The sequence below is a fragment of the Mercenaria mercenaria genome, chromosome 10 (genome assembly GCF_021730395.1).
Source record: "Mercenaria mercenaria strain notata chromosome 10, MADL_Memer_1, whole genome shotgun sequence".
NCBI lineage: Eukaryota > Metazoa > Mollusca > Bivalvia > Venerida > Veneridae > Mercenaria > Mercenaria mercenaria.
The window spans coordinates 73,200,133-73,219,201 of record NC_069370.1 but is presented as its reverse complement, the minus strand read 5'-3'; the positions used below and the strand labels follow the sequence as shown (position 1 = coordinate 73,219,201).

The following is a 19,069-nucleotide window of genomic DNA, read 5'->3' as shown; positions in this document are numbered from 1 at the left end:
TATGCATGTGTTTCAAATTTGAAGCCTGCACCTTCAAAAATGTTGAAAGTAGGTCACTAGGTCAATGTAAAGGTCAAAGTTGTTTCGGTACACAAAAACTATGCATGTGGTCCAAATTTGAAGGCTGTAGCTTGAGAAATGTGAAAGTAGGTCAGTAGGTAAAAATCAAGGTCAAATTCCAATTCGGAACACAAAAAATATGCATGTGGTCCAAATTTGAAGCCTGTACTTCAAAAAAGTGAAAGTAGGTCACTAGGTCAAAGTCAGGTCAAAGTTTTTTTCAGTGCACAAAACTATTTCAAGTGGTCCAAATTTGAAGGCTGTAGCTACAGAAATGTGAAAGTAGGTCACTAGGTCAAAATCAAGGTCAACTCATGTCAAAGTTCATCTTGCCACTCAAACCATACATGTGGTCCAAATTTGAATGTTGTAGGTTATTGACAAGAAGATTTTAAAATCTTTTCCTATATAAGTCTATATGAACCATGTGACCCCCCAGGGCGGGGCCATATTTGACTCTAGGGGGATAATTTCAACAAACTTGGTAGAGAACCACTAGATGAGGCTACATTACAAATGCCAAAGCCCTAGGCTTTGTGGTTTGGACAAGAAAATTTTCAACGTTTTTCCCTATGTAAGTCTATGTAAACCATGTGACCCCCAGGGCGAAGCCAATTTGACCCTAGGGGGATAATTTGAACAATCTTAGTAGAAGACCACTAATGATGTCATATACAAAATATCAAAGCCCTAGGCCCTGTGGTTTTGAACAAGAGGTTTTTCCCTATATAAGTCTATATAAACCATGTGACCCCCGGGGCGGGGCCATATTAGACCCCAAGGAAATATTTTGAATCATCTTGGTAGAGGACCACTAGATGATGCTTCATACCAAATATCAAAGCCCTAGGCTCTGTGGTTTTGGACAAGAAGATTTTCAAAGTTTTTCCCTATATAAATCTATGTAAATTATAGAAATAAACAAAGGGCCATAACTTACTAAACAAGAGTGCAAGAATGTCACAATATACGCCCGTCACAGCAAATTTCTTTACTCTAGCACCTGTATTTGCAAATGGAATTTTAATTTTGTGGTTGTTTAGTAAATACTAAGTGTTTTGTTTTTCTAAGTCCACAAAAAAAACTCCTTACCAGGTACAGATACCTTAAAATACACCTAAAATTGGAAAGTAACATCTATGTTGTACCACAGAAAAGTGGTCTTGGTTTTTCCCTACGGTCAATTATAAAAAAGTTACAATATAAGTTATTTATAGTAACAACTAAGGGAAGTTAATCTTAAAAAAAAAAAAAAAAAAAAAAAAAAAAATCAAAAAAAAATTGTAAGTCCACATAAAAATCTTTACCAGGTAGAGACTGGTCAAAATACACCTCAAAATTGGATGTAGCATGCATGTTGTACTACAGAAAAGTGGTCTCGATTTTTCCCTACGACTAGTAATGAAAAGTTACAATATAAGCTATTTATAGTAACAACAAAGGGAAGTAATTCTAAAGAAGGGAACTGCGCATGACACTTCGTCTCATGATGGTGTATAATTGTGTCAAGTTACATCAAAATCCCTCCATGCATGAAGAAGAAATGCTTCGGACAAAGTCATTCTTGTATCTGACCTTTGGCCTCTAAGTGTGACCTTGACCTTAGACCAAGGGACCTGGTTCTTGCGCATGACACTACGTCTTGTGGTGGTGAACATTTGTGCCAAGTTATATCAAAATCCCTCTATGCATGAAGAAGAAATGCTCCGGACAAGGTTTTCATTCTTGTATCCTTTGACCTCTAAGTGTGACCTTGACCTTAGACCTAGAGACCTGGTTCTTGCGCATGACACTCCGCCTCATGGTGGTGAACATTTGTGCCAAGTTATATCAAAATCCCTCTATGCATGAAGAAGAAATGCTCCGGACAAAGTTTTCATTCTTGTATCCTTTGACCTCTAAGTGTGACCTTGACCTTAGACCTAGGGACTGGTTCTTGCGCATGACACTCCTTCTCATGATGATGAACAATTGTGCCAACTTTCATCAAAATCCCTCTATGCATGAAGAAGATATGCTCCGGACAAAGTCATTCTTGAATTTGACCTTTGACCTCCAAGTGTGACCTTGACCTTAGACCTAGGGACCTGGTTCTTGCGCATGACACTCCGTCTCATGATGGTGAACAACTGTGCCAAGTTTCATCAAAATCCCTTCATGCATGTAGAAGATATGCTCCGGACAAGGTCTGTGGACGCCGCCCGCCCGCCAGGGGCGTTCCCATAATACGTCCCGTTTTTCAAACGGGCGTATAAAAATTGTTGAACCAGTCTGATTTTCAGGGGGACACAACTAGGGTACCAATACATCATTCTGACAAAGTTTGGTCAAAATCCCCCAGGTAGTTTCTGAGGAGATGCGATAACGAGAAATTGTTAACGGACGGAAGGACGGACGGACTGACGGACGGACGGACGGAAGGACGACGGACCACGGACGCAGAGTGATTTGAATAGCCCACCATCTGATGATGGTGGGCTAAAAATACATAATAAAGATAACAAGAGGGCCATGAAGGCCCTGTATTGCTCACCTGACCTATTGACCTAAAGATCATCAAGATTAACATTCTGACCAAGTTTCATTAAGATATGGTCATAAATGTGGCCTCTAAAGTGTTAACTAGCTATTCCTTTGATTTGACCCCGTGACCTAGTTTTTGACTCGACATGACCCAGATTTGAACTTGACCTAAAGATCATCAAGTTTAACATTCTGACTAAGTTTCATGAAGATACAGTCATAAATGTGGCCTTTACAGTGTTAACAAGCTTTTCCTTTGATATGACCTAGTGACCTAGTTTTTGACCCCACCTGACCCAGATTTTAACTTGACCTAAAGATCATCAAGATTAACATTCTGACCAAGTTTCATTAAGATATGGTCATAAATGTGGCCTCTAAAATGTTAACTAGCTTTTCCTTTGATTTGACCTAGTGACCTAGTTTTTGACCCGACATGACCCAGATTTGAACTTGACCTAAAGATCATCAAGTTTAACATTCTGACTAAGTTTCATGAAGATACAGTCACAAATATGGCCTCTAGTGTTAACAAGCTTTTCCTTTGATTTGACCTGGTGACCTAGTTTTTTTACCCCACTTAACCCAGATTTGAACTTGAGCTATAGATCATCAAGATTAACATTTTGACCAAGTTTCATTAAGATATGGTCATAAATGTGGCCTCTACAGTGTAAACTAATTTTTCCTTTGATTTGACCTGGTGACCTAGTTTTTGATCCTACATGACCCAGATTCAAACTGAACCTTAAGATCATCAATATTAACATTCTGACCAAGTTTCATGAAGATACAGTCATAAATGCGGCCTCTACAGTGTTAACAAGCTTTTCCTTTGATTTGACCTGGTGACCTAGTTTTTGACACCAGATGACCCAATATCGAACTCGTCCAATACTTTATTGAGGATAATACTCTGATCAAGTTTCATTAAGATTGGACCAAAATTGTAACCTCTAGAGTGTTAACAAGCTTTTCCTTTGATCTGACCTGGTGACCTAATTTTTGACCCCAGATTACCCAATATCGAACTCGTACTAGATTTTATTAAGGGTAACATTCTGACCAAGTTTCATTAAGATTGGGCCAAAAATGTGACCTCTAGAGTGTTAACAAGCTTTTCCTTTGATTTGACCTGGTGACCTAGTTTTTGACCCCAGATGACCCAATATCGAACTCGTCCAAGATTTTATTGAGGGTAACATTCTGACCAAGTTTCATTAAGATTGGGCCAAAATTGTGACCTCTAGAGTGTTAACAAGCTTTTCCTTTGATTTGACCTGGTGACCTAGTTTTTGATCCCAGATGACCCAATATCAAACTCATCCAAGATTTTATTGAGGGTAACATTCTGACCAAGTTTCATTAAGATTGGGCCAAAAATGTGACCTCTAGAGTGTTAACAGTCAAATTGTTGACGATGGACGGACGGACGGACGACGGACACAGGGCGATCACTAAAGCTCACCTTTGAGCACTTCGTGCTCAGGTGAGCTAAAAATGAGTCATTTTTGTGCATCGCCAATAATTTCTTTTTCATAATTAAGAGCAAAAACCAAACAGGTTACCCCTGCCAGAGTTTCTTATCCAAGGGGGTAACTGGTCACATACTATGTGCTATACAAAGTAATGGTTGTATCCCTTATATAGTATATGGGTATATAAGATATATAAATTGTCGCTATGATGTCAACTGGCCGATTAGCTCAATCGGAAGAATATCGGCTTCACAAGCATGAGATCGCGAGTTCGAGTCTCAGGTTTTGCTTTTTTTTTTTTACCTCCTATTTTCAACAAGCCTAATTTAACACCTGAACCTTCAAACTTCTTAAAATTGTATTAATTAATTTCACCGGAAAGATTAATTAGACATGGCTAATCCCCCCGCTGGGCATATTATAATTGAAGGCTAAAGTTCCTGGCAAGTTAGTGTCTGAAAGTATTAATTTTGGGGAAAGCTTTGAACAACCGTTTAGTTGTGGTCCGCATCAGGGGTTTTAAAGATGTGGAAGAAAGGATAAGTCAGTAGTGAGGTGGTTTACTGCTAAATTTTATTAATTTTCATGAACAGTAGAGCTATGACGTTTTTCTATATGGCTACTGTAAAAAGAAGGAATGGAAAGCTAACAGGGAACAAGAGTGCCAGAATGTCACAATATATGCCCGTCAAAGCAAATTTCTTTACTCTAGCAGCTGTATTTGCAAATGGAATGTTAATTTTGTGGTTGTTTAGTAATCATTGTAAGTCTTTTGTTTTTTTCAAGTCCACAAAAAAACTCCTTACCAGGTAAAGATACCTTATATATAATAAAATACACCTAAAATTGGAGAGTAACATCTATGTTTTACCACAGAAAAGTGATCTTGTTTTTTCCCTATGGGCAATTATAAAAATGTTACAATATAAGTTATTTATAGTAACAACTAAGGGAAGTCAATCTTAAAAAAAAAAAAAAAAAAAAAAAATTGCAAGTCCACACAAAACTCTTTTCAGGTAGAGACTGGTCAAAATACACCTCAAAATTGGATTTAGCATGCATGTTGTACTACAGAAAAGTGATCTTGATTTTTCCCTACGACTAGTAATGAAAAAGTTACAATAAAAGCTATTTAAAGTAACAACAAAGGGAAGTAATTCTAAAGAAGGGAACTGCGCATGACACTTCGTCTCATGATGGTGTATAAGTGTGCCAAGTTACATCAAAATCCCTCCATGCATGAAGAAGAAATGCTTCGGACGAAGTCATTCTTGTACCTGACCTTTGGCCTCTAAGTGTGACCTTGACCTTGACCTTAGACCTAGTGACCTGGATCTTGTGTATGACACTCCGTCTCGTGGTGGTGAACATTTGTGCCAAGTTATATCAAAATCCCTCTATGCATGAAGAAATGCTCCGAACAAATTTTTTTAAGAAATTATGATAAAGGGGAATAACTCAAAAAATAGGCAAGGTATAGTTATTGTTCTTGCACAATGCACTTCCTCCCAATGTGTTCTATCAGTGTATGAAGTTTGAAGAAAATCCCTCCAGTACTTTTGGGGTTATGCTCCGGACAAAATGTTTTAAGAAAATATGATAAAGGGGAATAACTCAAAAAATAGGCAAGATAGAGTTATTGTTCTTGCACACTGCACTTCCTCCCAATGTGTTCTATTAGTGTATGAAGTTTGAAGAAAATCCCTCCAGTACTTTTGGAGTTATGCTCCGGACAAAATTTTTTAAGAAAATATGATAAAGGGGAATAACTCAAAAAATAGGCAAGATAGAGTTATTGTTCTTGCACACTGCACTTCCTCCCAATGTGTTCTATTAGTGTATGAAGTTTGAAGAAAATCCCTCCAGTACTTTTGGAGTTATGCTCCGGACAAAATTTTTTAAGAAAATATGATAAAGGGGAATAACTCAAAAAATAGGCAAGGTAGAGTTATTGTTCTTGCACACTGCACTTCCTCCCAATGTGTTCTATCAGTGTATGAAGTTTGAAGAAAATCCCTTCAGTACTTTTGGAGTTATGCTCCGGATAAAGATCATTGCGGACGCACAGACGGACAGACGCACGGACGGAGAGCATTTCTAATATCCCCTTCGCCGGGGGGATAAAAAAAAACACGGATGGTGCTTTTCTAGTCGTATTCACTGTAAAAATGTACATAAATATTAAAACAAAAATTGATGATGGAAACTGCTTCTGTAGTCAACCGATTCAGCTCTATTTATTCACCCCCTTTGGAGCCCCTCTGTGTGTTATCACGTGCGCTAGACACTATTGATATTTATGTTTTCATAAAGCAGAAGAGCTAAGGTGTTCTCTTTGGGAGCATTTTACGGAACTGAAATGTTCAAGAAAAAAGATATTTTTAAAACCTTCATTTTATGATGGAAACTGCTTCGAAACCAGTACACTCTGTTCAGATGTATTGTAAAGTCCATAACAGGAACATAACTCTAGAAAAAGAAACTGGATATGGCTGCCATTACATTGTAATCAGATGAAAACTCAGATATACTGACAATCTGCATGACTCTTTTAATGGAATATAGAGAGATTCATTTTTTCTTCCATTAAGTCCTTGGAAATGTTTATCTTATATATGTATGTATAACCTTACATATAATCTTATTAAACAAAATGTATTTTTGAGTTGTAATTTCACCAAATTTCATACACCAAGTCTAAAAACAACCAAGCCTGTAAATTTACAGACTGAAAAGGCTTTATATGTATGGATTTTTCATATATTTACAGAATGTCTGTAAAAATCTCGACACTGTAGACCTGGGATATACTGATACAGGGATCTGCTTTCATCATTTATTTTCTATTATCTTGTCGTCCGCCTGCTTTAGTGAAGTATTCATTGTGCCATTAGTCTGTCATTCTATATCATTTGTTTTTGACCATCAGTACATTTTATCCATTTTTTCCTCAAAATGTCAGTGATGATTTTAAAGGTGAATACTTAAAACTTATATAATAGACTGCATCAGGTTTTATCTTTGTATCAGTGAATTCTAACATGTATGGATATTGACTAATCACTGAATTTTACAAGTTCATTAATAAAGATTCTAATATGACTCAATTTGATTTTCAATTAAACAAAGAAGAAAATCAAGCTCTGTATATTCTACGATAAACAATGGTTGACATGTGGACCGGTAAGAGAGCATTATGATGTCAATTATGACGTCAAATTGCCGCATGACGTCCAATACATTACTCCTCGGGTAAATGAAGTCCAGCATAATATTTATCAAAATATGTCAATGAGCATGTCAGAATGAAAACAATCAAAGCCTTCTTGCAGTTTATCGTCTAATTTACCACAGTTCATCGTTCAGATACTTCAGTATTTAACCACGAGGGCTAACGCCCTCTTGGTTCAATTCCTACACATCTGAACTCTGAACCGTAGTAAATTAGACGATAAACCACTGGAAGGCCTTGACAGTTTTGTTAAATAAGTATAACTGTCATGCAATTAATACACCAGCACTTTGGAATATCAAGATATTTTCTTCAAAATCTTCCCTTTTAAAAACTCCTGTATGCCTTTTTTAATTTTTCTATTGATTCCTTTATCTTTAATGAGATTTTTAGATAAAATACTGAGATTTTTAAAAACAAGAGGGCCATAATGCATTAGATCTCACAATTGAGTTTCAGAGATTTGGTACAGGATCACGTTTGCTAAGTATCTGTGAAACTGTCTTGAAATTGGGCCAGTGTTTTCTGACAAGAATATTTTTTTAAGCATCCACCATATGCATATAGGAAATACTGTATACATAATAATAAATTATATAAAAAAGTTAATACCTCTTCTGGTGGCCATGTTTTTAACAAAAAGGAATAATTTCAACAAACATGGTATACCTTGTATACCAATTTACCGGGATATACATATTACCGCGAATGTCCTGTTTTGACACTTAACATGAAAAGTACTTAACATTTTTTTCTCTCATTATTTATGCTCAATGCGCGCTTAGATTTTTAGAAAAACTAGTGTCTTTCTTTTCATTTCACACTGATCCCAGAAATAAAGGAATTTAGCTAAGTGACTGGTCGTTATGGTTAATCTTTGCAATTTTTCTCTGCTAATTTTCAATGAAGTTGCTTATTTCTGCCATATCTGTTTCATATTTAGTTTGACCCATTGTAAAATAGAAATGCCTTCTTTGTCTTTGATCAACTTAATAACTTCTTCAGATTGAAAGCTGAAATTCACGGTAATAGGTATATGCCAGAATATGCTAGAATTCCCCACCTCTGTTCTCTTAACGACAAAAATGGAACTTTTACCTGGTGTTTTGACAATTTTTTGGCCCAAAAGTCTAAAGCTAACATATAAATTAACAAGGAGCTGCATTCAATAAACGCTTGATGCCCCTGGTGGCATCCTTGTCAATACAAAGCAACCTAAGTCCAAAACGAGGTCAAGGTCAAACTGAGGTCAAGTGATGTTTGAAGATGAGGAATGGTCACTGGTTACATCTGTATTAGTATCAATCCATTCTTGTAAGCGGTATCAGTAGATGCCGGGGGCATAATTAAACAGAATAAAATTTATCCTTTCATACAATCATTTTTTTATAAATAGAGTCAACTGAATATAAGACTCACGGTAATTGGTATACCCAGTATATGGGGTCACTGAAGGAACATTTCTGCGAATGCTTTTAAAATAATTTTTATACAGACAAACTTTCTAACAATGTTATAAGTAAACACAAGTTTTTTCAATGATTTGACATAGATAGTGAACTAGTGACCTAGTTTTTTGTCCCAAGTGACTAAGTTACAAATTTACCATAGAATTTAAACAGACAAATATTCTAACCAAGTATCATGAAGACCAGGTAGAAAAGTGGCCGTTCTAATGTTAACTTCTTTTCTATGATTTGACCTGGTGACCTAGTTTTTGACCTAGCTAATCCAGTTACAAAGAATATCTAGATTTCACAAAGATAAACATTCTAACAAAGTTTTATGAAGAAGCAGACATTGTAGCCTCATCCAGACAAAGTTTTTCTATGATTTAACCTATTGACCTAGTTTTTTACATCAAGTACCCTATCGATCTATAAATTTAGATTATGTGTATAAAAACTAATGAAATTACATTTATTCTTAAAACTGCAGCTTGAAATTAATTGGTTTATTTATAGTATGCATAAATTAAGGTCATTTGTGAGTTTCAGCCATTTTTGTTGACTTTGAGTTTTTGACATTTTCAGAAAAATCAAAGTCAAAAGAGATGACCAACAGTTAAAACTGACCTTAATTTATGCATAATATCTACATCTACATTTTACCGCCCAACAATCAATACTGATTATAACTGGGAGGCGCTTTGTCTGGGACCGACTGTTAAAAGATGAACAAGCTCAATAGATGCAAAGTTAAAAAGAATTACAATTACTAAGATAAAAACATAGATAGAGATTAGAAAGTTACAGTTGCCAGCCTCTCAGTGAATAGAATCAATCTGGGGCTGGACTGTATATGTAGGGGGAGACCATTCCAGGAACAAATTATTCTTGGAAAAAAGGAGTTTGAATGGAATTGCGTGTGAGATTGTGGGATCAAGTAGTTCAGGCTCCTTGTAGGTGTGAGGTGGCTATGGTCAACTGCAATAAGACTGTACCTTATTTTAATATAATAAGGGAATTTTTAATGGGGCGTTGTTCAAGGGATTGCCGGTTGAGATCATTAAGCATTTGGGTGACCCTAGTTGTTACCTACGCATCGAGCTGCAGACCATTGTACTCATTCAATTTTGTATGTGTGGGATTTTTGTCAAGGGTGCCATATAGTGGAACAGTATTCAAGCTGTGGGCTTTCGATGTGATGTTATCAATGTGTTTTGACCAGCTGAGATCTTTACTTAGTGTAACGCCCATGTATTTAGCAGCTTCTGTAGTTTTTTGGTTGTGGGTTTATCCCGCTACCAAAGTTAAGTGTATTTCTGACAATCATGTAGCATCTTTATTTGATTCCAAATCACATCCACTTGAATTTTTTTTGTGATATATTATCATTATGGAGTGTATAATTGTAGATGATAGGTTTTTTCTTTCGAGTAATCCTCAACACCTCACACTTATCTGGATTGAACTCCATTAACCAGTCCTTTTCCCAGGCTTCTAGGGAATGAAGATCATTTTTTTTAAGTAAATCAATTAATTTCAAACTGCAATTTAGAGTCTAAATATAATTTTAGCAAGTTTCAAACACTTTATCTGTAAATTTATAGATTGAAAAATCTGTAAATTTATAGATTGTCTGTAAATTTACAGATAATCTGTAAGTATACCACTTTCCTAGACCTGGTTATTTCAATATTTGGACAAGTCATGTCGTACAGTTCAGTTTCCAGCCCCATGTCGGGCACTGTTTTGCCTTTGTGCATATAATAAACACTTCTTGTTGTAACTTTGATCAAACCTCAATTAATTTTGGAGAAAAAAATAAATTATGTTTCTAAATGTTACGAAGTACGAAATATATCGAGACCGAATATTTGTAAATAAGAATGCGGGTCAGGACGGCCCAAATCCAAAACGGCCTATACCAAGACGGCCCAGTCCAGGACGGCCCAGATATATTAAATATACCGTAATATACCGTTATGACAAATTAAAGATGCTTTTTTGTAAGATCATAGTTGATTTAGAATAAAATTATATTAAGGGACAATGATTTTTTTCTGATTTAATAATCGCTATTCACTTCTTTATTGCTAGAATAAAATAATTTATTTTTGCTTTTTAAGTGTCTAATGATCGTATCTATATAACGATATAAAATAAATTTAAATAAGACATAAAAGTTAAAAAAAAAGGATATGGCTTATTTTCGTACTTCCTATCCATATTTATTTATCTTTTATGGGCATTTAATTGCTTTAATTGCTTTAAAAATTAATTAATGTTCATTTTATAGATGTTTTTTTCGTGTCCTGCCCTGTTGTCCAATTATATGTATAATAAAATTTGGGTCTAAAATTTGTTGTCATTTTTGCTATGTAAATAAATAAAACATAAATAAAAAGAATTATTTGAAATTCTTGGTTATTAATGAAAACTGGTCCGTCATGGTATGGGCCGTCTTGGTTTTGGGCCGTTTTGGTGACGGACCGTCATGGATTTGGGCCGTTTTGACCCGTCACCGTAAATAAAAACACGTGCTACACGTGTACTTATTTCAGATCCATACGTTTGCAAAATGCGCTGTATGGCTCATAACACTTAGTTTCAGATAGTTCTATTTGTTTGGAATATTATAAGTCATTCTAAGTTCATTACATATATAAAACTTGAAAAGAAAATGTAAACACAAATTAAAAAACTAACTCGAACTCCCTATGCGGGCTGCCATTTTTAAAGAGTATTAATGGGAGACCACTCACGCAGAAAAACAAAGGATAGTTCTTACAAATGATAAATACAAAGTCTGGTAATATGGTATAAAAATCTAATACTAGTAAAATATGGTCTTTGATGCAATATTTTGGAAAGTAAAAAAAAGGCAATGATTATTTCACTGGTAAAGGTAAACTTCATTAAATGTCACACATTCACACACTGTAGGCAAAATAAAGGGGAAGTAGTATTCAAAAGTTGAAAATGGGTAAAGAGTATATTGGCTGATTTCTGCCATTTCTCGTTTTCGCCCTGCAACCCCTCCGAGCGAAAACACGAGTATTAACGAGTTAAAATGGCAGGGGTGCGGGGCGAAAAACTCTCTATTTAGTGGGGGCGCAGAGCCAAAACACGGTAATTAGCAGGGTCATGTGGTGAAAAGTCAACATTAAGTCATTCTAATGGTGGGGGCGCCATGCAAAAACTGGATGTTTGAAGAGTGTTAATTATCATGTTTTCGCCCCGCACTCTCACCATTTCAGTTACTAAATCTCGACTTTTCGCCCCACAACCCAGACAATTAGCGAGTTTTCGCCCTGCGCCCCCACCACTGTAATGCTTAAATTTCGCCTTTTCGCCACACAACCTCACTAATTAGCGGGTTGTTGCCCCGAGGCGAGGATTAAAATGGTTAAAATGCCGAGGGTATGGGGCGAAAACTAGCTATTTAGTGGGGGCGCTGAGCGAAAACATGATAATTAACGGGGTCGAGGGGCGAAAAGTCGAGATTTAGTAACTGGAATGTCGGGCCGCAGTGCAAAAACTCGACATTTAAGCAGATCTTATTATGGTGTTTTCGCTCCATGCCCCCATTAAATAGCCAGTTTTCACCACACACCCCCACCATTTTAACCATCTAAATGCTTGTGTTTTCACTTGGAGAGGGCGCAGGAGAAAAAGTTGAAATGGCACAAATCAGATAATTGCAATATGAATGAAAATGCAAATAGTCATGCTAGAGAAATAAAATGGCGGGGTTGTCCAGAGACAAGCCGCTAGTAAACGAGGTCGCACATGAAAAGGCGAAATTTAAGTATTACAATGGCAGGGTGCTGGGCGAAAACTTGCTAATTGTCGGGGTCGCGGGGTGAAAAGTCAAGATTTAGTAACTAAAATGGCGAGGACATTGGAAGAAATACACGATAATTAGCGCTCTTCAAACATTGAGTTTTCGCACCGCACCCCCTGCAATTAGAGTTGCTAAATGTCGACTTTTCGCCCTGTGACACCGCTTTGGTAATTATCATGTTATCTCTCCATGCCCCAGGTTAATAGCGAGTTTTTGCCCCCACCCCACCAATTTAACTTGTTAAATCTCACGTTTTTGCCCCGGGGGGAAATGGCAGAAATCAGCCACCTTAGAAGAGCATGGTTATTGTTAAATCTATACAAAGAGCTCAGAATTCGGCTACCCCTATCAGATAGGCCTCAGTCAGACAGCAGCATGTCAATACATGCAATCTGCTCTTTAGACGGAGTAGAGGCTATAACTAAGTTATTGTGAAGTAGCAGTATTGAACTGTTCAAGGGTTGGAAGAAAGAGAATGTCAGGTGGAAGATTATTTCATAAGATTATAGGTCTGGGGGGAAAGGAGTATTTGTATTAGTCGGTGGTTGCAAAGACAGCAGATGATAATGGTGTCATTGCCTTGTTAAGGGGATGAGATAATCTTCCATGGGGATTGCAACAAGCTGATTTGAGATTTTATACATAAGAGGGTGAGGAGTCAATGCGCCAGAGATCTGTCTGGCTGACTTTTACATATTTAATTAAAATAAAACTTCAGTGTTATATTTTCTGGTCCTTTAGGATCATGGAAGCCATTCAACATGTGTAATAGACTTCTGCTTACCCCGGGGCTAGGGGGCGTGAGAGGCATTGCACATTTCATTACCTCTCATGAAGAGACTAAATCAAACCGAGTCTGCAATTATTCTTCTTGGTTGCATTGTTTGCTTCCTGATGATCTTTTCACAGATTTTAGTGTCAAGCTAGGCAGCTATCAGTTATACTTTTATGCCTTTGGTACAATGCAGTCAATGATCAAATCCTGACCTGCCGTTTTCAAAGAATATAACCTAACATTAAGCTACAGATGTGGTAAAGCAAACACACAAATACTCTACAGGCAACAAATATGTGTGATGTTAACTGGAAGGAGCAGCAGTTAGACGATCCAATCATTTAAATTCATTGATATATGATGTAATTCACAAGAGAGTTCAGCTTTCCAAGAACCATATAAGACAGGAGTCCAAGGAAGGGCAAAAGTATCTCAGACACAGGAGTGCTTTTACCATCTTATAATACAGACAGTGCTAGATGGACGACCATGTGTTTCATCTAGTTTTACCAGAAAACTACAGGGAATGGGCCATGAAGGGACTCCATGATGCTGTTGGTTACCAAGGACGAGACAGGACACTTTGTTTGGTGAAGCACAGATTTTTTAGCTAGGTCTAGAAAAGATACCATCAGGAAGATACTGCCTCCAACCAAAGCCCCAGCACACCCGGTACCATTTACGAGTATGCATCCCATGGAGTTGGTATGTATTGACTAATAGTCACAGGAGAGGTCCAAGGGTGGTTACGAGACACACAAGTCATCCCACACCACTTCACACGCTATGCTCAAGGCATTCCATCCTGCAACCAAACCGCACAGCCAACTGCTAGAGTCCTTTTTTGAGAACTTTTTCTCACACTACTATACTTTCCGGCAACGCTACATAGTGAGCAGGGAAGAAACTTTGAGAGTAGTCATCCAGGAACTGTGTAACATAACAGGGGTGGAGAAGACCAGGAGACCAGGACTACGCCCTATCATCCTATGGGAAATGCGGTCACTGAGCGTTTCAGTGCGAGCTTGGATGGAATGATGGGTACTTTGGATCCAGCTGAGAAAAAAACAAGGATAAATATCAAACAGGGAATGCAGTCCCCCAAAAACGAAATACACAGCACGCAGATATGCACTGCCAACACACACACACACACACACACACACACACACACACACACACACACACATACAACAAAGCAAATACACAAGGACAAAACGAACAAATAAAGGAACACAGTGGGCTCCACTTTCGAAAGGTCAGTGGCAAAAACACCACTGGGGAGCTTAAACCGGTTTATGGTGTATGGTGCATACCCAACCTCACTCTTATCTCTGCCATGTTCCAAAGTCAGTGTAAACAAAAGTAATCCACGCCAAGGGTATCTCTAACACACGCAATGGAAACAAAAGGCATGGCATGTAAAACACAAAAATGCTCCAGTATAATTACATAAAAGGCATACCTTTAGAACCAAAAATGTATGTACTCAGTGTCTTTGCAGAAGACAAAGCATCAAAAGAAACACCCTTAGGGGCCCGACGAAACAGGCCAGGAGACAGAAATCAAAACTGTTCAGTCCTGGTGGGATTTAAAACTGCTTGTCACATAGTCCTCCCCCTCTTCCATCAGGCACACTCAAAGAGGGAAGCGTAGTGTCCAACTGTAAACATTGCCACCTTGTTACATTTGAACTACACTAATATTCACTGATTTCATTTCACTCTGACTCTATAATAGCTCAAAGAGCTATAAAAATAATTGTATACTTCTTTGAATAGCTAGACTCCCCGTTTGAGACGCATGACACTTAAATATGCAATAGGTCGTCCTGGTATCTTTATCTTATCCTTTAAAAAGTTAAAGAATACTTAATGGTGTTTTTTTTTTAATTTGCGTTCGTGTATCAAAGACAGCAAAAAATATCTTAAATAAATTTCTAACAGAATAGGTCTAAAAATGAAAAAAATCATAAAATGTTGCTCAAATGATTGAACGCCTTTAACACATGTTAGATTTCAACTGGTTGCAAGATTTCAAGGTTCAAGATTTATTCAAATACTTGGCCCGGCCATATGGGCATCAGCCTTGTAAAGGCGAACACATTTACATGCAAATACATCTTTAAACTCCTGGTTGCCGAAACAAGATAGAGTTATCTTAAGCATATGTGTTAATAAATACATCTTTCCTAAAAACATTATAAAATTATGAATTTTACAATTAAAAGGCATCTGACTTTATATTTTTGACTACCAGAACAAAAATCAATAACGATATAAGCATTTGAAGAACGCGCAGTATGAGATAATAGAGAGTTTGAGATTTCAACCTTCGCCTTCCCCTTAAACGTCTCTCATATATATTTAGGGTAAAACGTCACCAATATGGGTGTATTTTATTTATATCAGACGTTGCTAGTAAAGTTTTCCATGTAATTTCAAGTAAGCCTAAGACTTCGTTTTATTACTATGTGAAATAAAAAGCTTAGTTTCAGGATTTCTGCTTATTAAGTTATTCGATTATCCATATGTATAACTGAACTAAATTTGATGCGATACACTATCAACAAGTATAAGAATATTGAAATTTTGTTTGGCTAATGATTTTAACTAAATACATTGTATTGAACCTGAGAGTATGAAGTTATCAACTGATTTTGAGAAACTTTGAGATTTTGTTCAAACTTTAACTTCTACGGCATATTTGTGTCCTCAGGCGGTATTGATTATACCAGATGGGCCTTTTTGTCGTAAGAAGTGAAGTTTTGAACGTCCGAAGATGTGATATCACGAAAGTCAAAACGTCAGTCTTTGTACATCTTTCTGTCCCCATACACGGCATCAAAGACTGAAATCTGGATGGAGGCACATGGCATGACAGTAATTTAACTTGAAAAATGAATTATAACGCGCGATTATTATTTGGTGGAACATTTTATTTTAACTTCCAAATAGAATCAATCCGTTTCTGCCGAACACTTGCGTTTTAATTATAAACATAAAATGGTCCTAGTAAGACGGCATTTTTTTTTGAAGTATTAGACAATTTTAGATCTATGATATCATGATGCGAGAGGTTTCCTGTTAGTCGTATGGGATAGCTCCATTCTTTACATGCACGGACCCAGAACATGGCAGAGGGGCATTTGGGTCAATCCTCCTTTGATTCTAACATTTTACAAAGAAAATCGGTCTTGAAACTCGGTGTGGCTACCACCTCCCACCCCCGTCCCCCTGAATGGGTGACCCCCCTCTTAAAGTTGGTGTCCCTCTAGCCACAATTCTTTGATCTGCACATGCTTTACTTATGAAATAGTCTATTTAAACAAATACGTGTATATGCCCACATGTTATTTTGTGCGACAATTTTCGTTTCTACCTAACACTTCTTGACTGTTTCGCTAGACACATGGTGACTTGGCACGATTATACCGTGCTGTCTGAGAGTTTGGCATTATACAGAGTCAAACTGAGTGTCATGATGCCAAACGTATCGTATCACGAGAATATTTTACATTTTTTTTCAAATCGCTTGTAAAAAGTATTCATAAATTGTGTATATTGGCTCATGTTATCAACATATCTGTTAAAAGGTTAGATTTTCAACATGAACAGTCTACAAGTAAAACGCGTCTTTTAAGGAATTCGATGTACAAAGTACCAATTCAAAGTAAAAAAAAAACAAATTTAAGAAAAACTATGAAATACTAGTCACCAGCCTTTTGTGTTTGCTTTATATCATATATTTAACTTCAAAGTATATCGAGAAATGCATTTGTTGTAGTTGATGTCTCATGTTTTTGTTTAAAACATATTTACTGAAATGTCTTTCAAGAACACCATCAGGAATAGAATACGTTGATATGATTATCATTTTTATTTCCGCTCATGTATGATTTACAATCATGCATTGTATACTGACATCGTTTTATATAAAATGTTTTGTGTTTTTTGTTGTTGTTTTTTTTTTGTTTTTTTTTTTGTAATCGCACTAATATCCATGCAATGATTATGTTAATTGAAATATTTTTATTTAATTTTCATTTCTAAAACATCTTGTAAAAGTCCTGCACTTTCGGACAATTGATATCAAAATGCACGAGAAAAACGATCATAATTACAGATAAATTGAATGGGCGGATTAAAAGAAGTAAGGTTCATTCTAAAGTTTGAAATCTCAAGGAATTTTAATCGAACTTCAACTTCATACGTTAACTTCGCAAGAGACGTTGAAGGGGAAGGCGAAGGTTGAAATCTCAAACTCTCTAATGTGTATACATGAAAAGAACTATCCTTCCAGCAGGCGCACATGTGGACAGAAGATGCGTGCGCATCATGTTTGTTGATAGTCGGAAAAGTGGTATAAACAGGTACCTTGTTGTTGAATGGAAATTCCGAAATACTGCAACTGATAGTACAGGACAACGATTACAAAAGATTAAGGTAATGAATAACTTTAATGCAGTGCATAAAAAATTAAGAAATGCATTTAAATAAACACATAACGGCCTTGACCTAATTGTTTTTCAAGGGTCCATTTGACTTGCTTCGTGGTACCCGGCTTTTTAGGCAGATATTCATGCAATACATGCACAGTAGTAATGGAACAAGGAACCAACCGCGCAGCGCCGGAGAGATTTGGGAAAGAACAAACTCGCCGAAGAAACTCAAAACGTCTTGTTTAACAAGATTGATTCTTAACGATCTTGGTGGTAAGTGTTAGGTAAATGATTATTGTATCATACTGAATTAGTTTAATACAGAATCACGGTTACTTTCATTGAAGATTTCGAGTCGGCATGTGATCTATGATTTGAGATGACACATGTTTTGGAAGGTTGTCAAAATATGAAGGTACTCATGTGTTTTTCAGAGTGGCTTCTTAGCAATACATACTGGTTTTCAGACAAAGCGTTAAAACTTGTATTATTTATAGTATATCTCAGTTACCTCTGATTTTTACTTTCTGATCCCCCAATTAAAATGCATAAAAATTAGGTTTATAAATAGAACCAACACATTTTCTCATGCATTGCCATTGCTAATTATAAAATATACTTTTGAAATATAAAAGTCTTTTTTCAAGGTTGTCTAGAAATCTAAAGGATTTAAGGAGTCTGTTTAATCCCTTTTAAAGGAAGATTAAACATTGTTGCCTTGTTATAAACTGATTTGAAATATTAATGTTTTAAGAAATAGTTAATCACTTTATGGATTAAAGTGACAATACGCATGCTGTCTGTTTCAGGTCCGGATCCAGAAATATTTGATTGGGGGACACCAGTTTAGAACGAAGGCACATCTTCAGCAAGGTGCGTAAGCTGTAACGCCAAGTGGGGGTAGGTATGGGAGGGGGCACCCCTCATGCTAGCGGGGTGTAGGGTCTCCCCCTGGAAACTTCTTGTGCAATTTTAGGTATAAATTTTTAGTTCCAGGAGGGGGTTATCCCCTCTTTTTAGGGGTGCCAGAGGGATCTCCCCTGGATTTTTTTTGAAACATAGTATGATTAATGAATTGGTGGCCTCTGATGCATTTTTGGGTCTCCATTTTGACAGTTGGTCAAATGTCCATGTCACATTGACCTTGAGACTTAAAATAATATCTTTTATTATACGCCCGAAGGGACGTATTATGTTACGGTCCCGGTGTCCGTCTGTCCGTCCATCCGTCCGTTAGCAGTTTCGTGTCAGCTCTGTAACTCTTTAACCCC

General features: G+C 36.8%; 2 protein-coding genes across 9 annotated transcripts in view; one reads left to right on the top strand and one right to left on the bottom strand.

The window, feature by feature from the left end:
- Positions 1–11,481, bottom strand: part of LOC123561299 (unhealthy ribosome biogenesis protein 2 homolog) — a 106,981-nt gene extending 95,500 nt beyond the window's left edge. For both annotated transcript variants that reach the window (XM_045353569.2, XM_045353570.2), the window contains exon 1: positions 11,445–11,481. In XM_045353569.2, the coding sequence (XP_045209504.2) occupies positions 11,445–11,469 (25 nt within the window). In that variant the 5' untranslated portion in view covers positions 11,470–11,481. The remainder of the gene's footprint in view (positions 1–11,444) is intronic.
- A 6,222-nt stretch (positions 11,482–17,703) lies between these two features.
- LOC123560636 (HMG box transcription factor BBX-like) overlaps positions 17,704–19,069 on the top strand; it is a 34,443-nt gene continuing 33,077 nt past the window's right edge. Inside the window, exons 1-2 of one of the 7 annotated variants that reach the window (XM_053553360.1) lie at positions 17,704–17,802; positions 18,608–18,774. The gene's annotated coding sequence lies outside the window, so the exon portion shown is untranslated. Of the gene's footprint in view, positions 17,803–17,946; positions 18,072–18,607; positions 18,775–19,069 lie in introns of those variants that run through there. The other 6 variants (XM_053553362.1, XM_053553364.1, XM_053553359.1 and 3 more) reach the window with 6 other exon arrangements.